The sequence below is a fragment of the Sprattus sprattus genome (genome assembly GCF_963457725.1).
Source record: "Sprattus sprattus genome assembly, chromosome: 19".
In the NCBI taxonomy this organism is placed as follows: domain Eukaryota; kingdom Metazoa; phylum Chordata; class Actinopteri; order Clupeiformes; family Clupeidae; genus Sprattus; species Sprattus sprattus.
The window spans coordinates 10,767,320-10,784,819 of NC_137917.1; the positions used below are offsets into that span (position 1 = coordinate 10,767,320).

The 17,500-nt window shown below is 48.5% G+C and overlaps 1 protein-coding gene across 1 annotated transcript in view; it reads left to right on the forward strand.

Annotated features, from left to right (window-relative positions):
* Positions 1-17,500, forward strand: part of vps13b (vacuolar protein sorting 13 homolog B) — a 338,610-nt gene that overhangs the window by 211,872 nt on the left and 109,238 nt on the right. The window contains 2 exon segments of the mRNA XM_080857284.1: positions 11,027-11,230; positions 16,997-17,123. Coding sequence (XP_080713410.1) covers positions 11,027-11,230; positions 16,997-17,123 — 331 coding nt within the window.

Genomic DNA, 17,500 nt, shown 5'->3' on the forward strand with positions numbered 1-17,500 from the left:
TCTTCCTCCATCTTTCCCCTCGGTCCCTCCTGGCCTCCTCAGGGATGTTATGTTGCTGACACCCGATGTGGGCACTGGAGGTGATTAAAGTGGTGTGTGTGTGTGTGTGTGTGTGTGTGTGTGTGTGTGTGTGTGTGTGTGTGTGTGTGTGTGTGTGTGTGTGTGTGTGTGTGTGTGTATATATAGTCACTTAGGGCCATGTGTGTGGGAGGAAGGCAGCCCATGAGCATGAGAATCGCCTCACCCACAGAGTCCATCAGCTCCCATTGCATTCCCCCCTCCTCAGCGTTCTTCCTCCTCCTCCTCCTCTCCTCTCACTGCGACTCAGCTGCCTCTTTCATCTCAACGCTTCACTCCCTCGTTTCCTCCACTGTCAGTCCCACACACACACACACACACCACCCCTGTCGAAGGCCATATGTCCGCCACGATGTGTCTGCAGATGACGAGTTTCTATTTTTCAACAAGATGCCGCTGGAGAAATCCTTCTATTGAAAAAAAAAAATAATAATGTTATTTTGTGTAAATTCTCAGAGAGATTTGAAACAGTCCGAGATGCCCCTCCTAATTACAAACGCTCTACCCGAGCGCCTTTCACAGAGGGAAAATTAGCTGGTGTAGGAAGCATCTGTGGCACAGATCATTTTAATTACGCGACTCCATTTTCCTTGCTGACATACATTTACTTTGACATTATCTCATGAGAAAGTGGTTATAGCTCTGTTGTCGTGGACAGCAAAACTGTCCCATATTTTGGAGCCAGCCGGGGGGAAAAAAACGAAGGAAACTTACCCTACGATTTCAACATAAGTTCTTAATTCCATTATGCGGCCACTTCCAGAACCGATTCTTTGTATTATGTTTGATTTAGTCCTTTTGTTTATGGGCCGGAAATTTGACTTAGTTTGAAATGTTGTTTAAGGTCAGGGAAACACAAAGGAGGAAAAGCCCTACTGTTTCTGTGATCTGATTACATGTTTGCGCAGTTTGACTGCTCCAACCTTTATTCTTAGTTAGCCCAATCAAATGTGGCCATCATTTCCCTCAGCTTTGTTTAGGAAAAAGCCACCATTTATATCCCAACAAGGATAAATCCCTGACATGTAATCTCGCTTCTTTAAACATTTGTCAGAATTAAATAATTGACGTAAAACGCCATACCCCCCCCCCCCCCCCCCCCCCCCCAATCAGCCGCAGTGAATTTCTGCCAAGGATTTCACTCCACTTCGGCAAAAACTTTACTTCCTAGGACATCTTTAAAGTATGTGTTTGTGTGCGTGCTTACAAGATGCTAACATGAAGCAGATTGTATAAGTGCAGGTCAATATTGAAGCACTTAATCAATTATAAAAGGGTTAGCGAAGACGCAGGAGGGGAAAAAAGAAAACAGTAGTGCCTCTTCAATGTCAAACCCATAAATTGGTACTAATTTTACAGTGCCATAAAACTCACTCCTTCCACTGTGTGCAAACACACACCCACACAAACACACAAACACACACACACACACACATACACACACACACACACACACACACACACACACACACACACACAGCTCATTTACAAGTAGAGTAAATCAGGATCATTGACCTGTTGGTATTATCACCCTGATTGGAGCAGTGATTGGAGTTTGAAGTAAATATTCAATCAGCGTGTGGGGGTGAGCCCAGTCAGTGGAGTGGCCTGCTGTACTTGTTGTGTGCTTCAGAACAGCCTGCCTCCCCTTGTGTTTTAGGGACCCCTGTTTGGATAAGCTGGGGCTGACCCAGCCATTTTGATGCACATGTGACGCACAGCTGTAAAATAACCGTTTCTTTTTTATCCCTCTCTCTCTCTCTCTCTCTCTCTCTCTCTCCTCCACTGATACGGCACGTCATATGGAGTCGAGCGTCATGCCCACATGGCCTGGACACCCGGTGTGTTGAGGGCCGCGGTGCCAAAGTGCCAGTCAGTGGATCAGGCCAACTGTTTCACAGCGCTGTGCCCCAGTCTTGAGAGAGACAGGATTATTTTCCTTTAATTACATTTTAAGTGGCGTTGAGGTATGTGCCCGCCTCATTTTGGCTTGATGGAAATGACTGTATCTCGGCACAGGCCAGACATCTTTCCCTCCCTCTCGCCATGGTTCCCATTACCACCACTTATGAATAATCTATCCCATGCATGTGTTTAGAGATTAATTAAAGATAAGACCTTTTCAATTAAGATGGCGGTGGGATTACATCAGCCCTAAAGAGCGACTCTGGGGGGTCTGGTTTGAATCGTGGCGGAGGAAGGCAACATGATGTTCCCTTCACACCTCCCTGTCAACCAAGGTCTCGGAAACCCTGCCGAATCCACAGCTCTCTCTCTCTCTCTCTCTCTCTCTCTCTCTCTCTCTCTCTTTATCTCTCTCTCTCTCTCTCTCTCTCTTGCGCACGCTCTCGCTCTTTCTCTCTCCATCTCTGATTCTCTCAATCTCTCTCTCTCCTTCATTCTCTCTGTCTCTGTCTCTCTTGTTTTGTATAGGAAGATGGGAGGAGTAACACCCCTTTCTTTTTTTATAGGGAAAATTCCTGCAGTGGGCTTTGTAAGAGTAAACATTTTGTTGAAATTTGTCGCTAAGGGAACCTCATCAGGAGAGGATGCATAAACACTGACAGAGTAAACAGAAGTTGGAAACAGAATAACCATAGCAACACTCAGCAAGGCCATGGGTTTGATTTCCTGTGATCATGTTTAAATGTGGACGACTTCCCTCTGCCATAATTGTAAAAGCATCTGCTTAAGTAAATGTAAATTAAATGACGCTTGAGAGAACCATCATTAAAAGAGCACTGTCTGCATCGTCACCCTGCTCTTGCTGCAGTTGTATACTAAGGCAGTGCAGGAAACCAGCCCAGGTTTTCACCTGAGAAGGACACTTTCCCTGGCAGAGCTCTGCGTACCAGCCTTGTTCTGTGGGCATGCTCTGCAGATTGCCCCATCTGCACACGTCTCCATGTGTGAGCCAAATTTGAGCCGGAGCGGAGCAGAAGCCGAGGCTAATGCAGATAGCATGTGGCTGCCGCGCTGCGCCGTACCATAAACCATGCAGCGCTCCACTGTAAACAGACCGCCCTGAGCGCTGTCCCAGCCATTAGACAGAAAATGTGTCTCAACGACGCTATCTGCCTCGCCGCTCCTTATCAGAGCAGGCGGTGTGTTTAGGTTGGCCACCGTAGTTGACTGCGGAGACGGGATCGATGATGGCGTCATCCACCCATGAGGTGATGGTGGTGGTTCAGCACGCGAGTGGCACCGCATTTCAAGGCGAGGCGGTGCATCACAGCGCGGTAACAGAAGAGCAGTGTGATCCCTCTAAGATAAGAGATAAGTGTAAATCCACCATGAGGTGGGGCAGGAGGGGGCGGGGGGCGGAGAGATTCCAGTCCACCTCACACGGTGTTGTTGCAGTCCTGTCGATCGCAAGCTGGCGTCCTCGCGGCGCCGCGGCCGCAGCCATCGGCACAGCGTGTTTATAAGCCCTCTCACTCTGACATGTAAACTGCCTGAGAGACAAATGGCTTTGCCAATTAAGCTGTTGAAATCAGTACAAACAGCGACTTCTCAGTATACACCAGCGCTTTGTAAACATAAGCCTCCATTTTAACCCCCAATACCTCCTCCAGCCTTCCCCGCTCACTGTGTTATCAAGCGCTGAACGAGGCCAGGCTCCCCCCGCCACCACCCCCTTCTGTAAGCTGTTGACTGAATTTGATCCCTCTCGCATATGAGAAGGTAATTCTGGCCCCCTAAGATCTTTTGTTAATATGATTCCATGATGCGGGGGTGTGTGGATGTTATTAAACTCTTATCATGTTAATTGATAGCAGCCCTGCTGATGGGGGCTCAGTGACGGAAGCTGGCAGAGAGGAGAGGCTTTGATGGATGAGGAGGACGGAGTGCTTTCTCATGTCTGTCAGTGCCGGCAGCCTTGAGCCCAGTGCGAAGATTAAGCTGACATGTGTGCTGCCGATTTTAACACCACGGCTGTAAGCACGATCAGTCTCACCTTCTCCACCATGGACCACCATGGCTCCATGATCTTTCAGACCACATGCAGACATATAGGCGGCTCTGTGTCTGGTGTGGCCTTGATTGACTTCAAGTGTGAGCACACACAACGTGCGCTGAAGCGTGTCAGTAGGTCGCTTTGTTTCCCCGGGTTTCAGATTGATCCCCCTTTTGTGCTTTTTGTGCTATCTGACCATATCTGAAACGGCTGGTGAATGTGTCAGTGAATGGGGCTGTGCTCTTCTCCTCTAGACTGCTGCAGAGTTCTGTGATGTGGACTTTTATTTTCTCGTGTTTGTTAACTGACCAAGACAAATAGGCTGATTGGCTTGCACATGATGTTCTCATGTCGTCCTCTTCAACAGTAAGCTAGCGGAAGTAGCTTCTAGAGCTGAAGACAAGGGAACCTTAATCTGCTCTCCGGTTCTCACACAACTGAGAGACCGTATTCCTCCCTTTCATTTATTCCCATTATTCATATGGCATCGTGAGCATATAGATTTTAGTATTTTACATGACACACGTTTACAATGGCAGTTTACTAAACCAACCTCAATGGACGGCATTCAATTTAATAGTTTGTCATATCTTGGCATGACCGTATTTCTGATCTGATTGGTGTGATGATACCAGGTTGGATTTCATCACCTGCCCACTTTCATCGCCTGCCCAAAAGGCATTTTTCTCTTTTACAGTCCAGTCGGTGGCACATGTTTCTTTAAAAAGTGTGTGAGAAGGACAGTGGGCCTGAACCTAGTTTGGCTTCCCCTCGCCAGCATTTGCGCACGTGCAAGCCTACTGTCAAGCGAGAAGCGTTCCTGTCACCAGAGAAATGTAATGTGCACCAGCAAAGTTGGTGTTTAACGACTATGAATATGTTTTATTAAAGTATATATTCACATATTGTTACAGAGATTTTCTTGTCTCATTTAATTCTGAGGAAGCCTGTCCTTCGCTAGGAGCTGTTACTGATGATGATTTAGATTCTCCTCGGTGGAGGACAGAGGACAGTAGGACAGTAGCTCCTGATGGAGTATTTTCCCATAATGCTCCTTCTAGGAAGTCAAAAGAGTTGATAGTGAATCGCACACTCTCTCTCAGCCATCCCTCAACTTCCCATAGCGGCAGTTTACAAATTCTCAAGGATGTCACTAAATCCCTGTTAAAGTACCTGTCAGAGGGACCACAAAATGGCGGCCCTGGCCCGGAAATCTGCTGATGCACTCCCTCTGTATCACGGCTTTCCAGTCAGGTTTGAACGGCTTCTCACCGCCCTAATTACTATAATTTCGGATGCAAATTAAATGCAATTGGAGTTGACTTGGGCAATAAATCTTGGCCGTGTTGTTACCCAGAAGTCGCAGAGCGCAGGCAATTTGAAGTGGACCACCGTCAGTCTGGGTTCTTAACTTACTAAGTAATTGCAAGTTTCATGAATCATAATGTGTGTGTGAATTCCCCACAGGCGGAGGCTGATTTGGGGAGAGGGGGAGGCGAAAGTGAGTGAGTGAGTGAGTGAGTGAGTGTGTGTGTGTGTGTGTGTGGAGGGAGGGGGGGGGGGGTTAGGTTGGTGTTCCAGAACCTAACGTGGTGGTGCGGGGGGGAGTGTTGGCAACTGATCCTGAGCATAAAGCACCAGGCTCTCTCAGAAGGATTATTCTGGAAATGACATAGAGCACAGCACTGCCAGATCACCCTATTTAATTGTTTACTGCAGTTGTTGTATGTATTGCTTTATTTCAAATATGTTTGTTACACCTGGGCAGTTTGATTTTAAAAAAAAGTATGGATTGCTGCAAACCGCTGAGCCTAATGCAAACCACAAGACAGACTCTGTGTGTGTGTGTGTGTGTGTGTGTGTGTGTGTGTGTGTGTGTGTGTGTGTGTGTGTGTGTGTGTGTGTGGTTGTGTGGTTGTGTGGTTGTGTGGTTGTGTGTGTGTGTGTGTGTGTGTGTGTGTGTGTGTGTGTGTATGTGTGTATAAAGTGGTCTAACTGAGGCTTAAAGCAAATACAGAGAAAGTGCAATTTGTCTTTCTTCACAGTTGTTTGGCCTTGTATGTGAAATATACAGCCGGGTAGGCCTGCAGAGGACACAGGGCCCTGAGCGGCTATGAAAAACATGATGTGGCTCTGCACACATGTAATTTACCTTGACTTAAAACTAAATGTCTACCCATGCATGTTCATGAAGGAGCACAGGAAAGGGACACACACACACACACACACACACACACACACACACACACAGGGGGCTATGGTACATGTAAGCAGACAAGTATTGCATGTGATTGTAGGGGAAATGGAGTGGGAAACAAGTCCAGCATGTGGGCTCAGATTGCAGCTTTGGGTAGTGACGAGATCCAGAAGCCAGCAAGCTGGTATTACCCCAGTGTTTCCTGCCCCTGTGGCTTTGAAGGACACACAACACACACACACACACACGCGCACACCACACACACACACACACACACACACACACACACACACACACACACACACACACACACACACACACAAACACACACACAGGAGTGCAGCGAGAGAGAGCCCCTGCTGAGCCGAGGGCCACATTATTACATCTGCCCCATCAGGACCCCTGCCAGAGGCAGCCCGAGCCCCCGCAACCCTACCCAACATTGGCCTGTGGTTTCCTTTTATTACCTTGAACCACGGTTAACCTTCACACAACTGCCTGGTGCAAGCAGAGGTTTCATAAGCCTCCCTGCCCTATCCACTCCTGCACCCCGGGCCCCCCTCTGTGTGCGCCTGTGCTGGGTGGGCACAGAGTTTAGCTGGGGGACGAAAGGTTATCGCCAGATGAGATGATGGCCATGAGAAGAGAATATTGCTCAGCAGCTTTTCTCTTGAAGTTAAGAGGAAAGGGAGAGACTCCAAGGAGCTCCAATTAAGTGTTAAATAAATTGAATGATAATGCCTTTTATGAAACACACTGAAACATAGTACTGACCTCAGTGCTGTTCTTAATGTGAACTAAATTGACTCCATCAGGTTTACACACTTATTTCACCCGATGTGGCCTGAATAGAAGACCTAGCCTAGTGTGGACATTTCTCATATGTTCCAGGGCTTGGCTGAAGGCCATAAGCCAATAATCTACTGCTTGTTCTCCCTCTCCCTCAGTCCCTCTCACCTACAGCACAGTCTCCGTTCCTGAGAGATACACAGTCCAGGGCTTACCACACAACGCCACACTAAAAAAAAAAAAAAAAAAAACCCTACTGTACATAAATCCCCACTCGCTCGTAGAGGCAGTCCACTTAATCGCTTTCATTAAAAGCACGAGCAGCGTTTTCATAAGTTCTCAGTGGCGTGCAGAAAGGCCTCATTGTGAAGGTGTGTGGGAACGCAGGAAATGTTCGCCCCGGTGCACTGGCATGGTGTAAAACTACTGTGCTGTGCCTCCGGTGTGCCCGCAGACCAGCCCTGCCCCGCCGCTGGGCCTGAGGAGCCCTGAAGCCCTGCTATCAGATCTGCCCCGGTGGCTTTCCCTCCTCTCTCTTTGGAGTTCAATTTGGCTGCAAATTGTGTCAAGGAAGAAATCGCTCTGAAATAATAGCCCCAGGGCTGCTAAACAGAGCTCCGAACCCTCGCACCAGATTGGATCCGTCTTTATAAATAGCAGAATTTTGTCGTAAAAATAATGTTTTTTTGCAGCCTTTTCCTGCAATTATAAAAGATTTGGCGCAGGAACAAGGGGAGCGAGGGAACTCTCTGCCTCCCTCATCTATGGGTGCATGTGTCATTTATGACTTGTTATTTTCATTTACTGTGTTTTTTTTCTTTTTTTGTTCGCCCAAACTTTCCCTATCATTCAGGCACATGGAACCCAGTTCTCAGCAGTTGGGCTCCACCTGCAGTGGAGTGTGTTTGTATTTGTTTGTGTGTGTGTGTGTGTGTGTGTGTGTGTGTGTGTGTGTGTGTGTGTGTGTGTGTGTGTGTGTGTGTGTGTGTGTGTGTGTGTGTGCGTGCGCGTGCGCGTGTGTCTGTGTGTATGCATCTACTGTATGTGTTTGTTTAAACGTGTGTGTGTGTGTTTATCCCTGTGCTGTGTACATCACAAAGGCCCATCTCCATTCTCCTTCCTACCTTCCCAGAAAGCCATTCTCCACCCACTGCTCCTCCCAGCCAAGCGGTGTTGTCTTTACATGACCGATCAAACATGTCAAAACCCGCTGTTTTTTCTCTCTCTCTCCCTCTCTCTCTCTCTATCTCTCTCTCTTTTACTCTCTCTCTCTTCCTGTTTTTCTCTTTAGCTCTCCTTCATTTCTTCACTTTCACCCCCGCATGTACAACAAGCGAGTCTGGCTCCAATTATTAGCCCGCCCCAGAGGGGAACGCTGAATTTCTTACCCCTCCTCATTTGTCAGGACCCAGGCTCATGTGTTTCTTCAGACTGGCTGAAATATGTCCTCTGATATTAAGTCACGCCGTTTCCACCGGCCGCAACGCTCACAAGATAAATGTTTATCATATTTATTCATGTCATCTGCGATGACCCTGAGCCTCAGAAATCGGGCAAATTACACAGGGCGCTCTGATGGGTTTCGCCCCGTTATGAAAAACAGTCCCCCCAAACAAGCCGTGGACGTCTTATGAGGTAACTGTGGCTTGTTTAACGTTAAAAGTTAGAAGAGGAATCGGGGGAGATCTACTGTTACCGGAGGACGAGTAAACACAGCCCAGGTTGACACGATCCCACCCAAGCATTACAGAGTTTTTGCCCCAAAGCATATCGTTTAGATAGGGCAGGGGAAAGTTATCTTTTCCAAGGCACTGATTGGAAATGTGTTTTTTTTTTTTTTTGCTGTTTGTCAACAATATAGGCTTAATCCAGTTACACACCTCTGATCTCCACACACATTGTTTTGGTATTCGGAGCACGTTGTCATGTTGATTTGGTAATGGCCCTGTTTGGGTTGCTAAAGGAGGAAAGTGTATATGAAAATTGGCATTGACATTGGCAAAAAAATAAAACTCATGTTGTCACAACATCTGTTGTCGTTTTAAGCCCTTATTTATTCCGTCGAAGCGCGCGCTCTGAATTCACCAGGACAAATAAACATATCATAAGAGCGTGAGTGCTGATGTCATGTGCAGATGTAAGATTTGATTCGCAAACTCGGTGGGATCTTGTCTCTCGTTGCAGTAAAGTACATGACATCATTGTTTTTCGAAGGCTTCGTTCTCCCTCTCGCTCGCTCTGTTGCTCATGTGAGAAATCCCTGAGCTGACACTCTGCGGGACATAGTGCTTTCTTAACACTGTGTGTTTGTGTGAGAGACAGAGAGAGAGCAAGTTTGTGTGTGTGTGTGTGTGTGTGTGCTTGTGTGTGTGTGTGTGTGTGCGTGTGTGTGTGTGCGTGTGTGTGCGTGTGTGTGCGTGTGTCTGTGTGTGTCTGTGCCGTGTGTGCGCGTGCGTGCGTGCGTGTTAGTACGAGAACAAAAGTATGTGTGCGCGCACGCACGTTTGTGTTCATGTGTGTTACTGAGTGAGAGAGTGTGCGTGTTCCGACTGAGGTTTTTCAGACTACTGTGCTGCCCCGTTGATTTAAGCACTGTTTACACCCAAACTCAAGGTGGCAACCCTGAGGTAGCACATGAAGGTGGGAGGATTTGTCCTGTTCCCGGCTGTGCTTCCCTTCTGACCATCAATTACCCACAGTCAGTAGGAGGCCCTCCAGTCTGTCCACTGGTCTGAGGCCTAACACTGAGTTGCTGTAGGAGCTCCCCTCCCCGCCCCTCCCCTCCCCTCCCCGTCCCTCCCCCTCGCCTTGGCCTCCGTGTACAGCCTCTACGGGTTTTGACTGCACCGGTCCTGGGTGAGCTGGCCGTTCTCTGAACCCGGCACCCCACAAATGCGCTTTCTTCCCCTTCTCTCCGACTCTTGCTTGTTCTCCCGTCTCTCTCTCTCGCTCTCTCGTCTCTTCCGTCCGTTCGCAGCAGCGTGTATTCAGGGCTCCTTGTCAGAAGCACGGCCGCTGTTGCTCAGACGCGATTGCTAGTGACAGGTGAACTGCCCATGGGCCTCGAGAAGGAGGTGTGTGTGTGTATGCTCTGCTGCTGCGACAGCATTATGTGTGTGTGTGTGTGTGTGTGTGTGTGTGTGAGAGAAAAAGAGAAAGAAGAGTGCTTGGGTCAGCAGCACCCACACTCTATTCATCCAATAATCCATCCATCCATTTTCCTGTAAATCTTCCTTGTCTAATCACTGCTGTCTCTCTTTCCCTCTAGAGCCCCTAATGGTGCCCTGGGGTAGTTATGAGTACAATAGGTAGAGATGGCACACACCCTGTGTTCTTGCTCGAAGCCAAACAGTGGAAGAACACAATTCACAAGTAACTTGGTGTGCGTGTGCGTCTGCGTGTGTCTGCGTGTGTGTGTGTGTGTGCTTGTGTGTGTGTGTGTGTGTGTGTGTGTCTCTGTGAATGTGGGGGGATTTTGACAGCATAATTTCACTAATACAATTGCCCTCTCGATCTGTGTCGAGCGTGTTTTGGTTAAGATGGAAGCAAACACTGGCGCTCTGGAGGGAGTTCTCTCTGCAGAACAGTGTGTGCTGAGAGGCATTGGCCCTCGCACGCTCCATAAAGACTCATTGTTCCTCCCCAGCTCCCTCAAGTGCTTTTGGGCTCCTTGGATAAAGCATTGTTGGACACACGCAGGCCAAACTGTTATTAGTGTGGGTTTCAAAACGCACCGGCATCGCAGCCCCCACCCACCCACACACACACACCCCACACCCCCAACCCCCAACCTCCACTTGTTTCTCATCCTGACTCTCCCTTCTCTCTCTTCTCTTCCCCTCTCTCTCTCTGTCTGTCCTCTCCTCTTCTAACTATTATCCACTCACCCACACTCCCCTCTCCCTCCTCTCTCTTTCACTCTCTCTCTCTCCAACAGTTGATCTGTGTCAATCCCACTCACCAACTCACCCTCTCTCTCTCTCTCTCTCTTTCTCCCCCATCAGGAGAGCTCTGAACCTGGGCATTCTGCGTGACCCAGGCTCTGAGGTGGAGGACCGGCAGTACCAGCTGGACCTGCAGTCCATGAACATCGGCACGGCCCGCTGGGAGCAGCTCCGACCCGAGAAGGACGCCGGGAAAGGAGGTTCGCCTGCTGAGGGAGAGAGGAACTCCCAGAATCCCGCGCTGGAGTGGAACATGGCCAGCAGGTAAAGGAGCTAGTTGGGGTGAGCGTTGTGTGTGAGGGTGGGGAGGCTCTAGTAGATGACTCTGGACCTGTTCTGACCTGATTTCACCCTATTCAGACCCCAATCTGACCCTGATCTGACCTTGACCTGGCCCTTATCTGACCTCGACCTGACCCTGATCTGACCTTGACCTGGCCCTTATCTGACCTTGACCTGACTCTGATCTGACACTTATCTGGCAGGGATCCAGCTGGCCTACCACAGGAGCAGCTGCACTCTGAACTCATGAGGTCTGCAGATATTTAGTTGATGGTTCCTTGTCTTCCCAGTTCTGTTCTCAGTACTGCTGGTGTTGGAGATGCTGGTGTGGAAGATGCTAAATGGATGTTAAAGTGTTCCTTCGTCATGAGGCGAGCTGAGCTTCCACCAGCTCAGCTCCTCTGAACCCTGGGTTCTGTTTTTTTATGACGAGACCTCGGGGAGTCCTCCTCCAGTATGCTCTGCCACAGTCATGAAGTCATTTCTCCAGGAACCGGCTTCAGTAACCGAACACTGACGGACACAAGGTGCGGGACAGTTGGACGCATTCGCCTAACAACAGCAAAGCCACATACTGCTTTTAAGAGCTAAGTGTTAGAAAATCCCTGAGTGAAATCTATCTGACCCCAAACATCAAATCTCCATCAACGGCCTCGCTGATATAAAGCACACCCTTCTCCTCACCCAAATGGAGTCCACTTGTTCCCACAAGCCTGTGAGTGCGCGCCCATCAGCTCCAGTTCTGAACTGCTCCCGCTCAAGCTCCGGGGCCGCTTCTCTCGTCCGTGGAGTATCGTAATTACCCGGCCTGTCATTTTTTTATGACGCCGGGAGCTTAAACAAGCACAAAAGTTTAACGGCCCGTTTGGCTCGCCGACGCTTTCCACTCTGTGTTTTGACAAGGAGCGGGCCCAAAAATCACACAGTCCTCGGCCAGGATTCCAGATTCGTTCCCCATCAACTAAAAATATAACCCCCTCCCCTTCCTGATTGAGATGGGGAGAGGATGGGTTGGGGGGCCGGGGGTGGGTGGGTCGGGTCACGGGGGTTTTTGGAGCACTGTTGTAGCAGAGGCCCAAAGCTTTATCGCAGCAATGAAATGGGGTGGGGAGGAGACCCTCACTGGCTGACAACCTGCCAAAGTTGTTGAGTGTGTGAGACAGAGATAGAGAGAGGTGAAACAGAGGAAGGGAAAAAGAGAGAGAGAGAAAGAGAGAGAGGAGGTCAGTGCTGTCACGCTGAAGTCTCCTGTGCCTTCTGCATGTTGGGATGCGAGGGCCGCTTGCCAGATTTCATCCACCGCTAGCTGGCTTGGGAACCTGTCAGACCCCAGAAATCAGTGTTATTGAAATAAGCTTATCCTCACCGACTCCCCCCTCCCTACCTCTTACCTCCCTCTTTCCCCCCACTCCTCCTCTCCCCATGTGCGCCTCTCCTCCTTTCTGTCCAGTAGCTTTGGCCAACATGCAGACGTTTTCCTGTTTTCGGGCCTGGCCGCTGCCATCACAGTGAGAGGCGGCCATAAAGCAAAGCCCTGCTACCTCTCCTTGTGGCCAGCACAGCAGGAGCCCTGCTCTGAGAGATGTCGCTTCCACTCACAGCAGGATGGGTTATTAGTGTGTGTGTACGTGTGTGTGTGTGTGTGTGTTCTAAAATTTGTATGTGATTGTTTGTGTACATGGGTGTGTGTGTGTGTGTGTGTGTGTGTGTGTATGTGTGTGTGTGTATGCGTGTGTGTATGCGTGTGTGTGTGTATGTTATTTATACGTCCGGATGTGTGTGTGAGTGTTTATATGTCAGTGTGGATGTGTGTGTGAGTGTGATTGTAAGTGAGTAAGTGTATGTGTGAATGTGTGTGCTCTGACTCCTGCGGGCTCGGCTTCTCCACCACATTAGCAAATATTGCTGTGCAGTGCTGAAAAGGCCATGTCAAAACACAGCAGCCCAGACTGGAGCAAGCAGCCATGCCTGGCCTCTTCCACAATACAGAGAAACCTCAACAGGAAGAGAGGGAGAGAGGAGAAAGGGATGTATAGTGTGTAATTAAAGGTACAGTCCGTGACTTTAATCCCATGCACTGTTTTGTCAGATTCAGTGAATTGCTCCTCAAGGTCCTCTAACTGTCCCTTTAGCACCCCAAAACTCCGGTGTTTGTACACAGCCCTGACTCTGTAAATGGGTAACAAACATCCCAGCAGATCAACAAGGAGCTACAGCAGCACGGAAGGGAGGGGTGTGATTTGATTGGCTGTTGAGCTGAAACATAAACAACCTTTTGTGAAAGCGAAACTGCCTCTTGGACTGCATCTTTAAGAGTATTAAGTGTGTCGAGCTCCTGTGTGGTCAGGGGCTAATACTCGCTGCTGTTGTTGGGGGCTTTTAATGACGCTTGAACACAGTCTTTCCTGCCTTGTAATTTATCCCAGTCAGCAGCGCTCTCTCCTACACTCCTTTACTCGCTCTCCAGCCCACACTCCTCGCTCACTCGCTCTCACACTCTCTTGTTCTCTCGCTCCCCGGACGGATATGACAGGCCGAGGCTGGAGGCTCTACTGAGGGAAAAAAGGCTCAGCGTTACTCCCTACTCCTGCTACTGAGCTCTAATTTAGCATGTGATTTAAAGTGTTCTAGCCTGTGAAACAAGCTGACTTCACGCTTCACACAACACACCTCTCTCTATGTGTGTGTGTGTGTGTGTGAAGGTACCTAGTGTACTCACTCACACACTGAATACTCAGCATAACACAGTGTGACATGCCACTTCCCATGTTCACACCTCTCACCTCCACCCCTCCCTGTGTGCCTCACAGTCTATATACTCAACTCAAAGCAAAGCTCAGCTCAGCTCAACCCTACCCTGCTCTCTGCTCTCAGCCTGCGGAGCTCCAGCCTTAACAGCAGTACAGCCTCAGGTGCTGTGCACACGAAGTCTAGGGCCTCCGAATCGGATTTACTTTTCACACCAATCAAATCTTTTAATTTCGTAAATACGGAGGCTGGCAACGAGAGATTTGCGTAAACACGGAGGCAGCAGATTGTGGTGAACCGACTGTAGTACATACCTCACGCCTGTGGGTGGCGCTTTAGCGCTTTATTTACACAACTGAAAAAACGTGAAAAACCTAGAAGAAGGGACTTCACAGCACGAGGATAAACACATTACACTAGACATTCAAGCTCCAATTAACAACATTACATTATGATAGTTAATATCAGTGGTCAGACTAAAGGATATGCGAAAATGAATTCTTTTTTCTATTGATAATAAAGAGTTTGGAACAGTAACATGACATGTCTGTCATCCCATTTCCCATGATGCATTGCTCCGAGCATTTTACATACATTTATGAATAAAAAAGCAAATTAAATCGCTGGCCAATTTATATTTGTGGTCATGAAAGTTATGTTACGTCTGAATAAGAAGAATTAGATCAAGATAGGGGGCTAATCAAAAATCAGAAGACTGGGTTAATGTTAGTGAATTCGAGGCCCACCACGAGTGAGATTTTGAGGGAGAACAAGTTATATATATAGTGGTTGGAGATGGGGAAAAGATCACGTGGGGCAGTGACGTCATCAGGTTGCGTGAAACCGTGCAGACGAACACCAGCCCCCGTACCGATTCAAATCTACTCACTTTCTACCCCGGACTGCGATCGTTGCGGAAACAAGGTGCGGATAGAGAGTGTTCGTATGTATGATAGGGCTATCGGTATTATGAACAGATCGGATGCAAACAAACTAGACTTTGTGTGCACGACGCCTCAGTGTTCTACCCCAGTGCCCCTGGCAACTCTTTCCGCAGCTCTAGTGACGAAAACCTCTCTACTGTAGCCTAGCCAGTGCTGCAGTCACCTTCACACTCAGCCCACTAAAACACACACATACATATAAACACACACACACACACTCTCTCTCATACACACTCTCTCTCTCTCGCTCTCTCACAGACACACACACACACACACTCACAACACACACTCTCACTCATACACACATTCTCTGGGGGAGGAAACCCCTCCTCTGCAGCCTGGCCGTGGCTGCTGACAGGGGCTGTCTGCATGACACTCTAACACCCAGGTGTGGGTCAGGTGGGAGGTTGGTTACGGTGGTTGGGATGAGAGACAGAAGCCATTCACCCCTGAAAAGACTCAAGGACTAAATACAGACATAAGTCGTTACTTTATAGGAGAAACTGTGGTGTCTTTCATGGTTGACATGGCAGCATCTTTGCCAAACCTGCCTTTTTAACTACTCACACTAGTGTACTTCTCTTTAGACCCTACCCTGTAGCTGTGACTACGTACATGCCCACCAGTCTTACACACATACATACACACACACACACACAAGCTGGGGGGTCTCCTCACACCCATGCCCCTTCCCACACCCTTTCTCCAGCACGGCTGGAGTCTCAGGAAAGCGAGCTGTGGCCCACATGGACCCGGGCACCTGTTTTTGGCTCCAGTAACCCAGCACAGGAAAGACTGGTTCAAGAGTCACTCCAGAACGGCTGAAACCCATCTGACCTCTCAGCCCACAGGCCTTGCCATTTCCCCCTAACCCTTCCCTCCCCTCTCCTCCCCTCTCCTCCCCTCCTCTCCTCTTCCCTTCCTGGAAAGAAAAGCTGTGGACTAATACTCTCAGTGGGCACATTTGGGCACGACATGATAGTCTGTGATCCAAGCCTTTCTTAAACACCACTCTCCGGGCCACCTAGAAGCTGGGCTTTTTTTCTAATCCTCTGCAGGCTATAAATATTGGAAGCTCTGTGGTTTGATTGTTTTAATAGCAACAGATGTGGCAATTAACACCACCTTATAAAGCCGACTTGTATATTTGTTTTACAGCTAACAAATGTTCCCACAAATATGACCTGATTGTGGGAATGAACATTAAGGAAATGAAGGAGAGTTTATGTTTTAAAGTTGGCGCTCAAGCCCTGTGTGTACACCATCGGGGTGTGTTCCCAATCGAGAGTCGTCTCGGCCGGATCTTTAGGTTATTCTAGCTGGGTACAGAGGATGTGTGTGTGTGTGTGTGTGTGTGTGTGTGTGTGTGTGTGTGTGTGTGTGTGTGTGTGTGTGTCTGTGTGTGTCTGTGTGTGTCTGTGTGTGTCTGTGTGTGTCTGTGTGTGTGTGTGTGTGTGTGTCTGCGTGTGGGTGCCTATGAGTGGCCACTTATGGAAACACTTCACAGGTTGGCCTGAATGTGAAAGCGGAGCTTTGTGTATTTGATGGTGGCGTTGTGTAGCTTGGTGAAAGTGTTCTGTTTCTATGATAGGTTTTTTTTGTTTTGAGCCGGACTTTACATGGTGCACGGTGCAGGTGTTGACTTTACATGGTGCACAGTGCAGATGTTGTTCCACTTACTGTTCAGTTCATGTCCTGTATTGCACTGCTTCTAAGTATGCAGACATGGAAGTAATAGAAAATAAAACTAAAGACAACTAGAGATATATGTAGATAAAATGTAGATCTCCTTGTTAGGGCTCTTTCCCATTGATTTTGTATTTGTAATGATGCTTAGATTGTAGACCAACACCATTTGTGATTCCTCTCTCTGTCTGTCTGTCTGTCTGTCTCTGTCTGTGTGTCTGTCTCTGTGTGTGTGTGTGTGTGTGTGTGTGTGTGTGTGTGTGTGTGTGTGTGTGTGTGTGTGTGTGTGTGTGTGTGTGTGTGTGTGTGTGTGTGTGTGTGTGTGTGTGTGTGTGTGTGTGTGTGTGTGTCCATATTCATACTCCTGCAGCATCAAGCGGCATCAGGAGCGGAGGGCCATCCTGACCCCCATCCTCACAGATTTCTCAGTGCGTGTCACCGCAGCTCCCGCCATCATCTTCAGCAAGCCCATCTCCCCCGACAACACCCAGGTGGAGGTACGTTCAGCTGCTGTCAATCAAAACTCTGCACCCAGCCTCCTTGTCATGGTTCATGTGCAACGTGTCCTTCAGCAAGGTATGGCAACTGAGACATAGATCATAGAGGCATTAACCATTTCTTTTTGTTTCATCTTTCCGTGCTCAGCAAGTTCACTGCATTCAGACTTCTACTGTGTAAACTTTGCTGGTGGTCGTAAGAGAGAGCATTCAGCATCAGCTCACTTCCTGCCCCATCTTCCTCTCTGTCTGTCTCCAGTGTTGTTTTTGTGAGGGCACCTCAGGCTAGCCAAACAAAAAAAAGTTTTGGATGAAGACATAAAATGAGTTCACTTTTGTCTGGAATCTTGAATTCAGTCTTCCCACCAGATTGTCAC